This window comes from Columba livia, chromosome 3, assembly GCF_036013475.1.
Source record: "Columba livia isolate bColLiv1 breed racing homer chromosome 3, bColLiv1.pat.W.v2, whole genome shotgun sequence".
Lineage (NCBI taxonomy): Eukaryota > Metazoa > Chordata > Aves > Columbiformes > Columbidae > Columba > Columba livia.
Genome location: NC_088604.1, coordinates 116,872,876 through 116,891,359, shown reverse-complemented (window position 1 = coordinate 116,891,359; position 18,484 = coordinate 116,872,876). Strand labels below are relative to the sequence as shown.

The following is an 18,484-nucleotide window of genomic DNA, read 5'->3' as shown; positions in this document are numbered from 1 at the left end:
CTCTTTTCACATTTATCAGCACCTATCCCTTTTTTGTTGTTGTTCATGGTTTGTTGTTTGGTTGGTTATTGGTTTTGGAAACTTGAGTTAGTTGCATATCCACTTGGCGTAACAGGGTGACTCTCTCCAACACCTACGTGTGTTTGAGATGGAAAAAAAAAATGCAAATTTATGCTTGACTTTGCAAACTAATTTTAATTCAACCTGCAGTGGCCCTGTAAGGGCAAGGAGCACATTATCTTAACTGCTCATAGGAAATCGTCCTTGACTGATCCTGCTGCTCAGGCACTGGCCACTGCACTGATGGCATCGGCCATCTGATGAGGGGACAACCCCCAAAAGCTGGTGCAGCTGTTGTGACCCTGTGCTCATACACTGGGAGAACTTTTGCTGTTTTTCATGTCGGATGATGGAGGTTTCCCGTGGGTAGCGCTCAAAGTGTCTGTAAGCTCTCAGGAACAGAGTTGCATGAATACAGTAATTAATTTATTGGGTTTTTTCGAATTAAGATAGAAAATAATTTCTTATAACTTCTTGTTGGACTGAACTGTTTTCCCTCTCTTTTTTTTTTTTGGGGGGGGGGGGGGGAGGAGGAGGAAGAAAGGAAATAGAAGTAATAATTTCAGCTTGATGACAGTTTGCATTGTGTCCCAAACTGATGTATCTTGTTTAAAGTTATTTAAGATGTTGAAAGAAAAAAAAAACCTTTGAAGATTTTAATTATTTCCATCCTTTTGCTAACAGTTATTTACTGAATTTTCCATTGAGTTAAGCTTTCCATCCTATTTTTGAAAATTATAAGCGGGCTTAAAAAAAGCTGTTGACCTTCTCTCCTGCCCATCAATCTACAGCAGCATCTTGAGGATGGCAGCATGGTTATTGGGATTTCATTTGATATCTAGCTTTTGGTCATCGATGGCTTATGATGAGCTAGTTACAAACTTGAACACTTGGCTTTATAGATGTTTATGAACATACTAGTAGAAGGTGGATAAATGTAGGAAACATCACTTTACTGAGCTCTGTAAGGACCTGTAATAATTAAGCACTTACTAAAGCAGCTGTTAATGACTTACAAAGTACTTAGGATTAGAACTTTAATTATGAATTATTGATGTAGTGCTGAGGAGGGGAGTTTCATAGCCAGTAAATGCCCTGGCCTCTGCTACTAGAATTATTTGTTAATACTGTTAGAATGGGTGCTGTGGGAAAAAGCTGTTGTTTCTCAGTGACAGGGGGGAATAAATGCACTGCAGACACTGGCTGTACATGGAGCTCAGCAGGTGAAGACGCCTTCTGGATGAATGGATGATCCCAACATCTGGTATCATAAAAACCCTGAAATTAAAGATATTTTCTAGTGATAGTGGTGGAGGAAATGGCTTCTGCAGGGACCAGCATAAGGGTTCGGGAGCTGTTGAGTTGCAGAAGAAGAGACCTGGGAAGATCCTACAGAGGTTACCCAAGGAACAAATTGGCGGAGAAGGCGAAGAATAGGGCTCAGGCAACTTGGTAGCCCAAGGTAAAAGGCTGTGTCTCTGTGTGTGTGTGTATGTGAACGTGTGTCTGTGTGTGTGTCTGTGTGCACATATGTGCTTGTTTGTTTGCCCGTCTGTGCATGAATCTGCGTGTATGTGTACATGTATGTGTGCATCTGCACATGTACAGCTCTGTGTGCTTTTGTGTGTGCATGTGTGCACATGCTCTTGTGTGTCTGTGCAACTCTGTGTGCGCATGCTCGTATATGTCTGTGCGACTGTGTGCGCATGTATGTGTGCATGTATGCGTCTGCATGTGTGAACGTCTGTGCATGTCTGTGCGTGTGTGCTTGTCTCTGTGCACACATCAGTGCGTTTCTGTGTGCATGCATCTTTGTGCGTGCATATGCTTGTGTGTCTATGTGTGGGTGCGTGCGTACATGGGTGTTTCTGTGCATGCCTGTGCGTGCGCATGTGTGCCTGTTTCTGCATGTGTGTGCATGTTTGTGTGAGCGTGTGTGTGTGCTTGTGCGTGTGTGTGTGCACAGGTGTCTGCATGATTGTGTACCTGCATGTCTGTGTATATGATGTGTGCGTGCTTGACTGCAAGTATGTATTTTATGCATAATTGTGCCTGTGCGTGCGCACATCTGTGCATCACTGCGCCTGTGTGTGTCTGTGTGCATATCTCTATGAAAGCGCATCTGTGTGCATGCATGTGCTTGTGTGGCTATGCATGTGAGCATGTCTGAGTGTGTGTGTGTGCATGCACACATTTGTGTGTGCAATTGTGTCTGAGTGTATATGCACGGCTTTGTGCTTAAGTGCATTTGAGTACTTGTGTGTCACATACATGTGGCTGTGTGCATGCACGTCTATATGCATGTGTATCTGTGTGTGGGGTTGCGTGTCTGCACTTGTGTGTCTGTGTGGACATCTCTGTGTATGTGCACAGCTATATGTGTGTCTCTCTGATTCTGTGTGTGCTTATGTCTGTGTGCATGCTTTACTGTGCGTACGTGTGTGTTTCTGTGCACATCAGTTTGTGTGTGCTTATGTGTCTGTGCATGTCTATGGGCATGCATCTGTGTGTGTGAGGTTTAGAAAACAGAAACAAGGCGGGGGAAAAAAACACACTGAATATGAAAGCATTTATTAATTTATTTAACTCGCATGTGCATTTGTCTCACCAGCAGTTGGTGTTCACAAAAAAAACCCTTTGAAATTGACAAAACTTTCAGTAAACTTGATGAATACTGTTTAAAGTATCTAATGATAAGAAAGTTGCAGAAAATTCTTCACTTACAGCCTAAAATGTGCTGAATCTTGAAGAAAAAATCCCCACCAACCCCAAGCCCCTTTGAATTCAAAGATGGTTAAAAAAGTTGAATTTTGTGGCTAGTATTCCAGTTTTGCCTGCATGTCACCGCTTCACCAGAGCAGCCTGTTTTCCTGAGTTGTCAAGACTACAAAATAGAAATGCCTCCGGAGGCCGGGGGGGCTTCTGCGGGTGGGGACCGGGAGCCAAACACATTTTCTTCAGTGTCGTCTTAAAATGTGCAAGCAGGGTTAACAAGAGAAAGCAGCGGTGTTCAAGTTCATATTTATCTCCTCCTTTTGATTGTTTCTCTCCCTTCAAATATTCTTTACCTTTTTAAGGGCAATACTGAAGGAGCTGCTGTACTACTGGCAACTCTTTTGTCCTGCAGGAAGATCTTTAAGCAACAGCTCCTGCCAGGTGTAGATGTTTGGTTATAATTTACTACAATAAATAACAATTAACTTATTCACCATGAAATGCCATCATAAGAAAGAAACTAACTGTGTTTTCACAAAATTGGCTTTGTGTTTCTTAATGAGATCGTAAAATGAGGTCAGTAAGAAAAAAACCTTGAAAAACATGGCTTTCATATTATACATAATTCAAAAGAATCATTAATAAATAAAATTCATTTATCATTGAAATCATTATGAAGCACTTCTAAAAATTTTAAAGGCAAATCTAGTTAGGCCTACAGTTAACATGCAAAGTCATCCAACAAATAACACAAAATTGTACCGCAGTAGTCAACTGTTGCATCAACATTCAAAAAGGTCTAGACAGCAGCACGACTTCTTCTATATGGCAAACATCTCGTAACGCATCACAACGGTCCGTCTGAGCTCTGGAGGGTTCCGTGGGGTGGGCGGATGGACAGACAGACGCCTGCCCTCCCCTTCCACTGCCAGAGCGAGACAGGAATACCGGAGATCTTTGTGCTAACAAAACTGAGCTTGTGGTGGCAAAGAAAAGAAGGGACCGCCACGGTGTGAGAAGACCCTTGAGTAAAGGTGGGGCGGGTGTTAGCATCCTACCACCGGGGAGATGAGGGACACCCTGATGCCCACAACCATTCACCAGCAGGGTGTCACTGGTAGTGCCGGCTCCATCGCTCTTTGAGCCACCGTGGCTCTCCTCACTGCAAAGGAACATCTGGAAAACTTTCTAACTTCCTAAAGGGTGTTGGTGTTTTTTGTTTTCAAAAGGGTTAAAAAAGGGTTAAAAAAATTCTTGCTAGTTACACTTAGTACTTCAACTAACACAACGGTTACATGACAAAGTACTGCAAGTTATCAAAACATACTGTACAGAAAATTACAAATTCATTGCAAAATACATTGCGCTGCTATGACTGAGATAAAAAGTGCTTTTTTTTTTTGTCAGAAAAGTGTTCTTCTGAAATAGAAGTGCCGCAGCCTGCAATAAATTTCTGGTGTTTCACTCTGGTTGTGCTATCCTCTATTAATTACCTTTCCAACCTTGTTTGCGTTTGGTGCTTTCCGCCTGGATGGCCGAGACGATGACAGCGCAGGGGAGCGACGGTCCATGTTGGATCGCTCCCCGGTCCCTCGCAGCCCCCGAGAGCACCTCCCCGGGTTTTTATACACCACGGCACTGCCGCAGGGCTGGTTTTCCTCCACAAGGTTTCGCTCATCCCAGCCCGCGGTTCCCACACGACCGCTGGGATTCCTGCGCGGACTTTGCACTAACCTCCTCCCAAAAAGTTGCCGGCTTCAGCGGTGCCTGTGCTGCCTCATGAGGGGCACGATGCAAGAAGGAGGCCCAGCCAGTTTGAGGAATGGGTGTCTCAGCAGTTCCTGCGCCGTGGCTCTCTGCGAGGGCTCCCGCATCAGCATCGAGTCCAAGAAGCCCCGGAGGACCGAGGAGACCTGCAACATCACACTGGTGTTAGGGGTGGGCAAAGACACCCATTTCCAGCCTGTGCTGGGTCTGTGCACCGTACTTGGGAAGACAAGGGACACCTTGAGCTTTCCTGTGCTGAAGGGCTGCACATCTTCTAAGGGCCATTAATACTGAACATACTGAGGTATCAGTGGGGCACAAACCAGCACACTATGCACACGATTTGCATGTGGTGGGTGAGAAAAGCGATAATGCACTGAGGGCTTAGGTCTAACTTTTTTGTGCAAGCACATCCAAAATGTGAGGAAGCCAAAGGCTTTGGCCCTGGGCATGGATGTACCAACCCACCCACAGCAGGGCTCATGTGCTGAGTTGCTCTGGTCCTCAGGGAGGGTGGGAAGCACAGGGAGCACGAGGCTCTGCACAGATCCCTCCTCTGTCACTCACTGCCAATGCAAAGCCAGGGCCGGGCACAATAAAAACCAAACAACACAACTATTAACAAACCAACAAACAACTATTAAAAACAAACAAAACCAAACCAAACAAACAAACCACACAAACAACAGTTTGCTGGTGGCTTTGGCCTCCTGTCCTCCCCACACAACACCAATGTAGGGCCCAGTGCTCAAGGTGGTAGCTAAAGATGCAATTTATCCTTTCTGCATGCAAAGTGTGTGGCTATGATTCTATTAAACACCAGTATGTGCAAGGTCCTCATCACCTATGGCAAGTCTCACCTTGTGCATGTCCTTCACTCGGGCCGGCAGGTTGTCCCGGATTCGGCGCATGGCCTGCAGCGGTGGCTCATTGAAATAGGGCGGCTCACCGTCTATCATCTCGATCACCATGATACCCAGGGACCAGATATCCACCTGTAACACAAAGACCCTTCATAAACACAGCTGGTAGCGCAAAGGTGGGGCACAGGTTCAGCATGTGGGTTTGTACAAACCTCTGAGCTGGCCCATGCTGTTGTACCTGGTATCTGTGGCCAGTCTGGTGAGCCACCACCGTAAATCTTTCTCGCTTAACCAGCCCAAAACAATTCTTTTTTCTTGTGAGCAGTCAGTGCATTGAAGAAAGAAATTACTTGCAAACCCAGATCTGCAGCGAGTTTAGGTGCTGGGCAGCGGCAGCACCGCTGGTTTGCGAGGCTGGCTGCACCCTGCAGCGCTGCAGTCAGCTGTGCTGCTGTGCACCCCGGCAATCTTCAGCCCAGGTTGGTGCTGCAGTGCTACAGAAAGGTGCGGCGAGTGGGAGAGCAGAGCAGAATGCAGCTGCGCTGAAATCAGTTCCTCTGTTTGCCCTGAATGTTAAAGACTACACAAACCCCACCTGAGACTGCAAGGCAGTTACTACACCTGGGCCCATTTCCAGCGATCACAGGTAACACATTATATAATCCCTTTGGAAAACGATTCAGCTCCAGCTTAAAAAAAACACAAAGCTATTTTTTTTTTGTCCTGGCCTGCTGCAGAGCTGTTCCAGAATCCCTGATGACTGTAATTCCAGCATTTGCCAGCCCAAATACAGACACGGCCACTTCATGCTGCTTTTGCTCTTTTGCCAACACTATCCTTCAGCTCTAATTCCTTTTTTTTTCCTCCTTTTCCCTTCTGGTGCGATACCTAATGTAGCTCTAAGTTCAGCCACTTTATAATCCCTTCGGTGTTATTAATGGGCTAAAAATAGCTGGTGCTATCTCTGCAATGTCTCCTACAATGCCACACATCCCAGGTGGACGGCGATGCCCGCACGGTCTCTCTCTCCCTGCCTGCGGTCCCCGCTGCACCATGTGAAGATGCAGCGTCTCCTTTCTCAGGCCTCGCCTCATTTCCCCATGTGTGCACATGTATATATATACATATGTGTGTGTGTGTGTGCATGTATATGCATGTATGTGTGTGTATATATATATATCTATATCTTTTCTGCAGGTTTGCTTGCCGCAGCTGTTACTACAGGCATGATCAAGCAGATGACTCCCATCCTTTCTCAGACCATTGGACAGTGCTTAAAATAGTTCTCGGAGATATTTTAATGCTTTTTTTCCACCTCTCAGCTAATGAGAGACTGAGTGTAAAGAATGAACCGATGCAGGGACACAGAGGGTGGTAATGCAGCCCACCCAGCTGGCTCTTGTGTTTGGGACCCTACGGGGAAGACCATGCCCATGCTGGCATGGTGAGATTTGGCTGCTGGTTTAGTATATGCAGGTGCAGACACCTGTAGTTGCAGCTCCAGCTTAAAGATCATCAAAGGGTCTTTCATGATGTAAAGATGATGCCAGTTTCCTTTAACACGGCACCCTAAGCTCAAATACGTAAAGGCATTGTTTAGTGCGCTAAACTGAGTTGTTATTTAATGACTTCGTCTGGGAGAAATATTTTAAAACAAGACACGATGTAGCACTCTGGGGCAAACATAATTGCTGCTATTTAGCGTATCTGTGTAAATGTTTTTGAGCTGTGTGCTTCGCACAGGGCTCAGTGCAGAGGGGAAGGAGCCGCTCGGGGTCGGCGCGGGTGGCGGTGCCGCTGGACTCACCTCGGTGCCGTAGGGCAGGCGGGAGATCACCTCCGGCGCCATCCAGTACGGCGTCCCCACCAGCGACTTCCTCCTGGGGACCTCCTTGGACACCTGGGCGCAGAACCCAAAGTCCGACAATTTTATCTGAAAAGCAAAGAAAAAGCTCCTTTTGAATAACAAGGCAAACTCCTCCGAGACAAACGTGCCTCTGAGACACACGTCTCCAGCTGCTGGGGGGGACGGGGACAGAGCGTTTGCCTCGGATGGAACTGCAGCGCAATTTTGGAAGCGTGGCTGTAGACAGCCTGGGGAACACACAGCTAATTAAAGCCAGGGCAAAGAAAAAAAGTAGGAGAGAGTGGGGCTGGTGCTCGCTACTCAGATTGCCTGTCACAGCTCATTGCCTTTTCAGCAGCAAAAGATGCGGAGGTGATAAATAGCTTATAATATTTAAAAAACAGAAGGAAAGCAAAAAATTCTGAAGTAACACTATTTTACAATGAATCTATTATTGCCTATATATAAACCCCATGTTTGTAGTCCATGTATGTATATTAATATTTAATTTACATATTTAATATATATTATTTGCATCAGGTATACGATCTGTGAGTTTGCCAGAAAAAAGATTAAACAGGGGTCATTCCCCCCTTTTTCCTTCACCGCAGGGAGCATGATCTAACACTCCCAGAAAGCAGTAACACCTCCTGCCAAGGATTTTTCAAGACCAGGACCTCACACGGGGAGCTATCACTAAAGACACTGTCTCCTTTACGTAGCAGGGGAGTTAATTTGGGGAAGAAAGGGAAGACTCTTCCAAACTGGTTGCAAGAGATCAAGGGGCACCCGCCCCCTTTGCTTGGGAACTCAGGAATTAAAGACAGTCCTGTCCTTGAGTAGCTGTGACAGTGACCTGAAATAGAAATAATGGGATACACAAGTACTCCGGAGAGCAGCTCTTGCTGCATCATGTGCCTGCTCATACTTTTACGCAAGAGGTTTTTCTTACAACAAAAATCATGGAAAATTATCGCCTCCCCCTCTCCATTGCTGTACAAGACCAAGGTGAAAACTTCTCCAACCTTCAACTAAAACAAGCTCGTCCGAGTGTTGTTGGCATCACCCTCTTCCAGAAATAGCTTGTTCCTTAAGGCTAAAGGGGTTTGTTTTGTTCTGTTTTGCTTTTTCCATGTATTTATTTAGAGGCCTGGAAGCTATCCTAAGGGTTTTCCCAGACATTAGGGCAACCCCGTCATCCCCAGTGATACACCGCATGGTGCCACGGTGACCCATGTCCAAGGCCCTTAAGACACGTGTCCCATCACGTACTCAGTGCCTGGGGATACGAAATGAGCCCAAACAGCCCCGGGACAACCAAGAGGGAAGTTTCATAAACCCCTGCATTGTGTAGAGCAGCAGTTTGTTATCAGCACTGATCTGTTTTCTTTCAGATTCAGTACAGACATTACTTTTTTTAAAACTAAGGGTGCGATTTTTAACAGAATTATGAAATGATTGTAGGTATTTCTAAAACAAAGCAAATAATAGCCAAGTTCTCCAAGCTAAATGTATTTTTCAGTTTACAGGATGAAGAATGGAAGAAATAATGCATATTTTGGAAGGAGAGCCCAATCTTTTTTTGTAGGAGCACAAGAGGTTTTGCATATCTATTGCTCATTCGAGTACATAAAAGAAGACGATTTTCTAAAAAAAGATAATTGCACAACACAGCCATGAAGAAATCTGCAATGCAGATAATAAGTACTGGAGTAATGAGTGTAATGAGGCACTGTATGCAGATCCTGAGAGCAGATCAGATGCTATTTCAGCAACGTGGATTGAAATTGCAACTGAAAAACTCCTACACACAAGGAATTTTCTTCCCTGACAGGATTAACAGGAGCAGAACCGCTCGCGTGATCACCGCAGGAAGAAAATCCCTCTCCCTTGGTGAAGGGGGAATCAAATTATAATGGCGAGCCTTTGAGGAGGGAATCAGATCAGGCTTGAAAAACCAAAAGTTTTATCTTCTGAAGAAGATGATTTAGGTTATTTCCACACCAAGCGTGTGCTCTTAGGCTCAGTCCAAGCTGCTAAGCCTTGCTTTAGACAGGGGTATAATGCCAGTGGAACAACTCTCAAACCCCGCTTATGGGGCTCACCGGCCATGAGTGCCTTAGTTTTCCCTCAAATCATCCCAATGGTGAGATGCAAACTAGTGCCTAACTCAAGCAGAAAGGAGGGTCTCACGAGTGATTTGCCTTCCTCCACCTAAATGTTTGGGTGCCCCAAGCTCAAGGTGCCTCGTGTTTTACTGCCGTGTCTGCCCAGAAACACCACAGCACAAACCCACCTTTCTCCTTGTCAGGTAATAACAGTTTCTTTGTGACCAAACGCTGCTGATTTAATACTCTTTTTGCACGTAAAGTTGTGGGGTTTTTTCCTTATTGAGCAGGTCATGGGCAGCATTTTCTCTCCCTCTCTCCTCACTCATTAACAACACCGACCAATTAACTGACAGCAGCACCCCATCCAAGTAAACGAAGCATGGGACAGGCATTATCAAGTATCTTCTAAGTATACATATGGTAAAAGCTACTCTCACCATCAGGGGAGTGTTTCAGCAGCAATGCAGAATATTTTCTATTCTTATAGACAGACAGCCTCTTAACTAGCTCAGGAAAACAGAGCAATTGCATAAAAACTTGCAGATGTCAATCACCGGCCAGGCCAGGCCTATGTTTTTCTGATTCAGCTCAAGTTACTCCTGGGTCGCATCCCTTGGTTTCACACGCCCGCCTTGTTGATTTTAAAGGTGCGCAGCTATTTTCACACCAGCCCCACGGGACGGCGGGGGCCAGGCTGGGTACTCACCCTCCCATCGCTGGTGAGAAGGATGGAGTCGCTTTTGATGTCGCGGTGGATGACGCCCTGGTTGTGCAGGTAGGACAGGGCTCTCAGGACGGACAGGCAGACGGTGGCGATCTGCTCCTCGTTCATCCTGAAACAGTAAAGGGGAAAAACGAGCTGAGCGTTAATGAGGACGGTGGGAAAGGGGACAAGGAGGGACAAGGCACAAGCCCCTGGTCACACCAGAGTGTTGATGGCGGGAGATGTTTTAGGCAATGGCTCTGTGGTCACTTTGGTCCTGTTTCTGTCAAAAAAAAGGGGAGAGCAAGGAACAAGTCTGCAACGAGGTCTGGATAAGCCTCCCTGCAGCACTGAAAAAGCAGAGCGTACGATCTGCTGCAGCCTGGTACAGGGAGCCTGTTTTCCCCTGGGAAATAACAGAAATGCCTTATTTACAGTAAACTTACTGCTTGCCAAGGAGGGTAAATCACTGCTGGGATGGAAACAGGCATGGAATAAATATGAGGAAAAACACTCCTAATTGTGCAGACAAAACATCAGGCCCTGGGTCTTGCTCTTCAAGAGCATTTCCTTTTCTTTCATGACTTCTATAAAAATATTCAGGGTGTTTCAGTAGAAAAATAAACAGCAAGAGTCCTGATTTCTGTGCGCACACGCAAAACCCACTCCGGGAGAAGCTGCCGATGGCCGGGATGGGCGGCAGACCCTGACCCAGCGGATGTCCCTGTCCCCACTGTCTCTGCTATGTGAGCAGAGAAACACCCACAGAGATTTCTGCTTTAACACCATGTGCCGTTTGCAGCATTTCAGTGAAATCTTTGAGGGAAGGTTATGCAACATCAAAAAAAAACGCCAGAAGATTAAGGAAAGACTATTTTGAGTAAAAAAATAGATGACAGCTCTTGAGAAGTGGTGTCCTGGGAACATCTGTTTGCTGCTAAACTTCTGTCAGAAATGTCTAAGACAGAGCTTTTAATGTTTTGGGGAGCAGCTGTTAACAAATGATTTGCAATGTTGTGATTTATTTCAGCACATGAGCTAAGGCAACACTAAAAAACAGAATACCTGTGTTACAACTCTGCTGTGGATAGGACCTAAGAGCATCATTAAACTGTGAGAGAAGACAAATTTTCTAATTTACTATTCCTTGCTTCTTGCTCACCTAAATACTCTCCCACTAGCTTGGTGTGGAAATTGTTATTTTTTTGTTCCAGAGGAAGAAAGCAAATAAAGAATTCCTCTTTCCTGTCTCATTTCATCCTCTAACAGGCAAAGATGAGTGAACATCAGATGTAAAGTGGGCTGTAGAATCTCATGTCTCCACTCAGAAGAGGAAGAGCAGTTCCATACATGGTGCTGGCGACTCACCTTCCTTAAAAGTACAATATTAACCGAAATATGGGAACAGGCTCTACCATAAGCACAAATATTCTGATTCAAAATATTCTTCCCATTATGTTTTTGGCTTGGTTTGCAGTTAACATTTCTGACAGTGTCGTTACGTGGGTTATGAATATGGAGACAAATTGCCCTTAGAACTAACATAGTTGTGACAGCAAAAAAACAACAATACAGATCACCAAACAGAGAAAATAAGATATTTTTGCTATTTTAGGAAATATGGATAAAAGTCAGGTTGCTGCTAAATTACCTCCTATAGCGCTGGCAAATCCCCGTCTACCAGTAAGCACTTCCAGAGATTTCTTTCCTGTCTGTTTAAAAAATGCCAGTACTCACAGGAATCCAGCTGCAGTGGCTCATGTATGCTGGTAATGTGTGTATGTGTGTATATATATGTATATACCTACACATGCATCTATAGCTATACACATACATACATGTATTTATACATATATACACACATATATTTATGTATATATATTTTCCAGGTATCTATACCGTACGTATTTTTCTGCTTGTATATATGTATTTTGTACATATCCAGAGCCAGGAGGTACCAGCTTCCCTCAGCACCAGGCAGGGTGGGGAGGGCAGGGTCCGCAGGCACCCGGGAAGGAAATTGGGGGCACCCAACTCGTGCCCAGCGCACAATGATGTGTAAACGCTGCTGGGCCCAGCACAACCCACCCACCTGGTGTGAGTCACGATGTCTGTCAACGCGCCGCCCTCCAGGAACTCCATCACAACCCACAGCTCGTCGCCAACAAGGTAACTGTTGTACATGTCGACCACGTTCTCGTGATGGTAATCTCTCATGATTACAACCTGTGAGGAGGAAAAAGATGATACGTGAATTGCTACAAGCATTATCTGACACTTGTTTTGACCTTCTTTTTCACCGTACTTTCCTCTTTGTGCTTAGTAAAGGTTCTGCTATGAATCACATCCTCCCTAATCCTTATGCCAACGCATAAACAAAATCAATATATTTACATAAAAATAACCGTCATCGCAAATGCATTAGGAAGAAGGAAGACTCTCTAGTTGCTAAATTGTAAGTGGTAGGTAATTGTTTTTTCTTTTCAGATGGCAGGAACAGGACTATTTATTTCATTGTTTTTTTTATTGCCAGTTGCTTTCAGTATAACAGAGATTTATTTTTTTTTGACCCCATGAATTTTTCAGCCCATCGTAGTTGTCTTCACCATGCACCAAATGGTACTTTGCACAGAATTTTAACAGGGTGCTGGTAATACAGGTGTCATTCGTAAGACGATTCAAATCCCACATCTAAAAGGGACTGTACAGAACTGGGACCACAGTAACAGCAGCCCAGCCAATGCGGCAACTGCGACCCCGCGGTATTGAGGGATGTCACAAAGGTGATCAGGAGGGAAAACAGCAGCCAGGGAAGCCTCAATTATCTGTATGTAGACTGCTGAATATGAATTGTCAGATGACAGGAGTGACTGGAGTGTGTCAGGGCAGCAGCTTGGTCCTGCACAGCACGCAGGACCCGCGTCAAGATGTTCCCATTCAAGAAATGCTCTGTTAGAGCCACCACAATGCAATTCGGTGCAGTCTTCCAGCAGAGGCAAAACAAAGCCAAAAATGCCTGTACGGCCATGGACTGTGCAAAGGAGAACTCTGTGAAGCTTCTTAAAAGCTAATGTTTAATCTAAAAATGTTAAGTTTTTAAATAAACTAGTCTGTCATGTGCTGAGGGAAGAGCCTCTTACAGTTAAAATACAGGAAACAAATGATGGAAACAAAAGGAAACAACAGTTCTCCCTGGAGACCGGCAGCGGGTTTGGCAAATTCAGCATATTCACAAGTGATCTCAGAAAGAGAGCAGAGAATACCCACCACCAGCTTCTTCAAGGTAAGTAAGAAGAAAAACAGGAGAACTCAAAGCATCAAACAACTGGGTAAAAACATGGCAAATGAAAAACAGCGTTCTTAAGTTTAAAATAATCTACATGGGAAAAACAATCTCCCATAAGCAGATGTGGGCTCTGAACTGGCTGCAGCCACTCAGATGGTTCCAGGAAAAAGGGACTGTCAGCTCTTTGCTAGGTAACCATCCAGAAAGCAAAGGGACCGCAAATGGTCAGGGAGAGGAAGGAGGAGGGAAATAAAAAGTATGTATTAATACATGCCAGAATGTGGTACATGTGCTTCTTGAACAGTCAGGCTAGTTTGGATCCTCCATCTCGGTAGAAAAAACTATGCAAGAAAACAGTCAGAAAAATGGAACCAGGCTGTGCCTGTGCACCTGATATGCTGCACGGACCAGGTGATAGATTTCTTAGTTGTTTACTGTGACTTTCCACCACCTTACAAGTTTAAAGCCGGGGGAAACACGACTCATCGGAAACTGGTCTGGTTATACACTATCTATACAGCATCAATGTGCAGGAGTCCCACCTCTTTTAGAAAGACATTAGGTTGCCACTTGGCCCCCGTCTCCCGTTGAACCTACCACCTGCAAAACTCATCGCACCACCCAAAACAAAGCACCTCATTAAAGAGCAGCTCCCTCCTCTGCTGCTTCCTGAGATCCATCTTCTTCACAGCCACTTGCTTTCCCGTGTGCTTCTCGGTGGCGATGCAGACAATCCCCGTGGAGCCCTCCCCGATCTTGATGAAGTTGTCCAAGTACTCCCGGGGGTCTCCGGGGCTGACCACAAGCTGCAGGGCAGCTCTGAACTGTTCGTGGGACACCCTGGAGGGCTGCTGGTCCGAGGAGGATCCCCAGCTGGGTGGAGGATAAGCACTTGACGTGATACTGGGGGAGCTAGGGTAGGAGGCGGTGGAAATATAGGGTGAGCCGGGCTGGAGGGATGGCTGGTGATAGTGGGAGGCTTTGTGATAGACCAGAGGGTACTGGTAGCTGCTGCTTGAGTAGCTGACTTTGCTCTGACTTTGAGGTAGCTTCACGGGGCCCCTGGGGTAGGTGTCCGATCCAGAGAGCGGGGGGCTGACAACCAGCTGCGCTCGATCGTAATCCACCTGCAACACAAGAGCAGATGTGTGAATGCGGACGGACAGACAGCTGTCCATCCAGCCATCACCGCTTGGGGCATTTCGGTGACCCCAGCGTGTGCCCCCATGTGCCTGTGACACTGCTGTCCTGTATATGACAGGAGATTTTTAGACCATTGGGCTGGTGTGCACTTCTCAGCACTAAACCGAGGCCAGGAAAGACCATGAGATCTTTCATGCATCTCAGGTCCATTTTTCTGTCCAGGTAGCTGTTTGTGGACACAATAATCTTTCTTTAAAGTAAGTGTATGCTCCAGAAAGCGGATTTGTTCTGCATCTGCAGTGCCCTGCAGGCTCTTTGGGCCATTTCCTCCAAGAATTCATCCCTTTCACAACCTGCAGCCCTTTGGCAAATCCCAATTTGTGTCTTTCAAACACCTGGGTTTTGACTCTCAGCCCTTAGTCCTTTCTTACGCTTTTCTCCAGCAATTCAAAAACGACCCAACCTCTTGTTGTGAAGGTGGTGGCACCCTGAAATCCTGCTGTCTGAGTGACTGCATACAAGGGTATGATAAGGAGCCTAATTCAATTTACTGTTTGTTAAATCATTTTCCAAAGTGACACAGTACATAACTGCAGCGTCACAAACCCACTAGTTTCCATCTGAAATCAGAGACAATCGCAGAGGAAATTATCCTGATGGGAGGCCTTGTTCATGTGCAGGTTCCTTTCTTTTATTTTCCAAACTTTTCTAAGCCTCTTACGCTGAAAGCAAATTAATACTTCACATTTGCAAACATAATAGTTTGCTTCTATCTAAAGTAAAAATAAATAAATAAACTAATAATAATAACAATAATAATTATATATATACATACATATACATATATATATATATGAAAAAGACAAAAAATCCCACCCAAAACAAAACCACTTTTTTTCCCCTGGAAAAGAGTATTTCCACATTTATGATACAACATACGTGACTCCTGACAACGTACAGAGCATCTTGGGGCAGGGGGTTGGTTTGACACAGGCTCATGATGTAGCACAATTACAAATAATTATGGCAATGAATTCATTTAATCAATCAATTTCGGTGGCGGTGCACAGGGGTGGACAGAGCAGCAAACTCTACACAGCTCAGGGTTGCTACTATTACTGCTGGCTGCCGGCCAGGAGTCCCTGATCCATGTTAGTTAAATGCACATTAATCTGAATTTGGCAGTGTAATCAAGGACCCAACTGAACTGTGAAATTGAATTCTGCGGTGGAACATCATTTGACCATTTTATGCTAAGACTGCAAAAAAAAAATAAAAGAAAAAAGAAAAAAAATCTGCCGCAGCATCAATTTATCACCGGCAGCTGCTGCACAGCGAGGAGGAGTTTCGAGCTGGAGCCACCTCAGTGCGGGGAGAAAAGCCTCCGAGTGCGATATTCTATCAGCACTTTCGCACCTCACGTGTGAGCAGGACGTGCCCATGGCTCTGTTCCTCCCCAGCTTTAGCAGGGAAGAGGGAATTTCTCTCTAGGGAAGAGATTTCCCTCGGAAACATGAAGCTGGAGTCTGTTTCTGTCCCAGCCACGCGCGCTGACATATGGAGCATCCAGCGAGCAAGGACGTGTCGTACCGACACCTCCTAGGATGCTGCTTTTGTTTCAGCAAAACATCCGCATGGTTACAGCCGTAATTTGGCTTGCTCCGCCAGGCAAGGGGAGCCATAAAACAGAAGAGGGTCAGAGACATCATGAATTTCATGAAGGACATTACGTCTGTGCAACTAATTAACAGAGAAAAGTGCTCAGGTGGTTTGGTGGAGGGAGAGGAGCTCAGTCTAGCCCTGTCCTATATATCTATGTACGTAGGGACACATAAATTATTGCTTTGAATGTAAATACACTGGTTTTCTTTAAACTATTGAGACGGGGACAGACTTGCCTAGAAGTTTCGCTGGATAAATCCACACAAATCAATTATTTGAGGCTTCAGCCATGTCTGATCTTTCTAAGCACTTCCTAAGTTTAACGTGTTGGCAAAAGTAAATTCCATGGTGAAATTTTAAAACAAAAATTCAGAGATTTGGTGTGCATTGCAGTACAATGTAAACCCATTCACATAATGAATCCCATGAAAACTTAAAAAAAACCCAGGAGCTAAAATGAGTAAATCAGCTGAACCTCTCTTCCAAGGCTGTGTCCTGATGCACTGCTTCACATTGAAAATGCTTTATCCCACTAATAATTCCATTTCTGTTACTGAATGTAATTACCTACCGAAAGGAAATTCTTTACAGACCACAAAGGAAAGAAGAAACCAGCCCTGCTCTCATTCAGGATCGGGTCACGGGAGCAGCCGAAGCTCTGACACGACATCCATCACGCATGGCGGCGCGAGGCAAAACCGCGGCTGCTGCCGGCTCGCAGCATCACCCGCATCCGCGTCTTTTTGTTGTTAAAAGGTTGTAGCACCGCGTTTAGACTCATTTCAGTTTCCACTCTGATGGCTGCGATGCCCATTTTGTCTCGCACGCGGTGGAAAGCCCTGCCTGCTCGTGCTGGGTGCTCTGCAGAGGGACTGCGGCAGGATGGCAGCCCCGGAGCCCAGACCCTCTGCAGGGAACAGCGAGAACCCCGCGAGACGGGCTCATCTTTCAGTACATGTAAAACAGATCTCGGTTTGATTATTGCAGGAAAAAGTATGGGGGGGTGATCTGTAAATCACATGGGGATCGCAAGAGGAAAGGTTATTTTGGTGCTTCGCTGGTGGAAATCTCTGGGACTTGGAGCACCACTACCAAAAAATGACCAGGAAAAGAGCTTTGAAATAACAGGACCCGGTGCAAAAAGCTGAGAGGGCTGCCTGCGATGAAGAGCAGGGCAAAAGGAAAACACACCGTACAAAATGTACAAAAGTGAGACAAAACCTTTGTATAATAAGTGGTATGGGTTTGATGATGTGTGACAGTATTGAGAGGACTCCATGGAACAAAGTGGGACGTAATCTTTGTGGTACAAGGGTAACAGACGCCGCAACCCCACAGAGTCTCAGGGGAGTGATTCTGCAGGAACAGGAGCGCAGGTGGGTAACACAGACGTGGGTCAGAGGTGGAACCAAATCTGAAGCGCTAGATTCCTACATCTCCACTGCACGGCAGTGGCCAAGCCAAGCTCTGCACAAGTCTTCTGATGTCACTCACACCTCTGAAATCACTGATGATGAAACAAGGCAGACATTTCATTTATCTGACATCTATCACCTGCAAATAATACTGAAGCAAGTCTGCTCTTCACATTCACAAGCCAAAACGAACACCTTTACTAAATGCATTTGGAAGCCACACATTTGTGCCTACAGACTTGTTTCACTGCTTACTTTTTCCCCTGCTTTTAATTATACTTCAAAGCCAATCTCATTTGTAAAATATCTGATTCAAGACCTGATTCTCATTTAGTAAACCCATTTGCTGAACCATTATCTTACTAATGCGTCCTTGAAAAGAAGACTCTTCAGCAATCATCCAAGACAAGAAACTGCTATTCACTTCCAGGGGCTGTGGACCGGGTTGGGAATTGAAACTGCTGCATTTAGCAGTGAATCATCAAGTTTCAATACACCAAAGCTGTAGGAGTGTTTTTGATGCTCTGAGGAGAGGAACAGCTCACAATGAATCTTATAAAAGAAAAAAAAAGATGCCTCTGTGCAAAAGTTGTTACTGCATTTTAATAGGTTTTCAAAGTGTCTGGAGGACTTTGAGTCCTGTAAAATATACCTCTGTCTTCTGCCCTATGGAGTGCTGTAAAACTGGCAGCAGCAGATGCAAGAGAGTCTATGAATTACTGGATTTGTCCTTCTCCTTTCCAAACTCTGACAAAATGATCCTTTAAATGAAGCAAATGGCAGACAGCCCATCTCGGGCTTTCCTCGCGACTTCCAGAATCCATATTCTGGTTAACCACCCCCACACATCCCTTGCACCACAGCCCGAGCTCAGGAGAGGCACACAAAGAAGCCTGGTCACTTTGCTACTCCC

General features: G+C 45.4%; 1 protein-coding gene across 4 annotated transcripts in view; it reads right to left on the bottom strand.

The window, feature by feature from the left end:
• Positions 1-2,621: 2,621 nt before the first annotated feature.
• The window catches only part of PAK5 (p21 (RAC1) activated kinase 5), a 156,757-nt gene continuing 140,894 nt past the window's right edge, over positions 2,622-18,484 (bottom strand). For all 4 annotated transcript variants that reach the window (XM_021298709.2, XM_065059883.1, XM_065059885.1 and 1 more), the window contains 6 exons: positions 13,987-14,478; positions 12,158-12,291; positions 10,069-10,195; positions 7,213-7,338; positions 5,403-5,537; positions 2,622-4,688 (listed from right to left, as the gene is read on the bottom strand). In XM_021298709.2, coding sequence (XP_021154384.2) covers positions 4,533-4,688; positions 5,403-5,537; positions 7,213-7,338; positions 10,069-10,195; positions 12,158-12,291; positions 13,987-14,478 — 1,170 coding nt within the window. In that variant the 3' untranslated portion in view covers positions 2,622-4,532. The remainder of the gene's footprint in view (positions 4,689-5,402; positions 5,538-7,212; positions 7,339-10,068; positions 10,196-12,157; positions 12,292-13,986; positions 14,479-18,484) is intronic.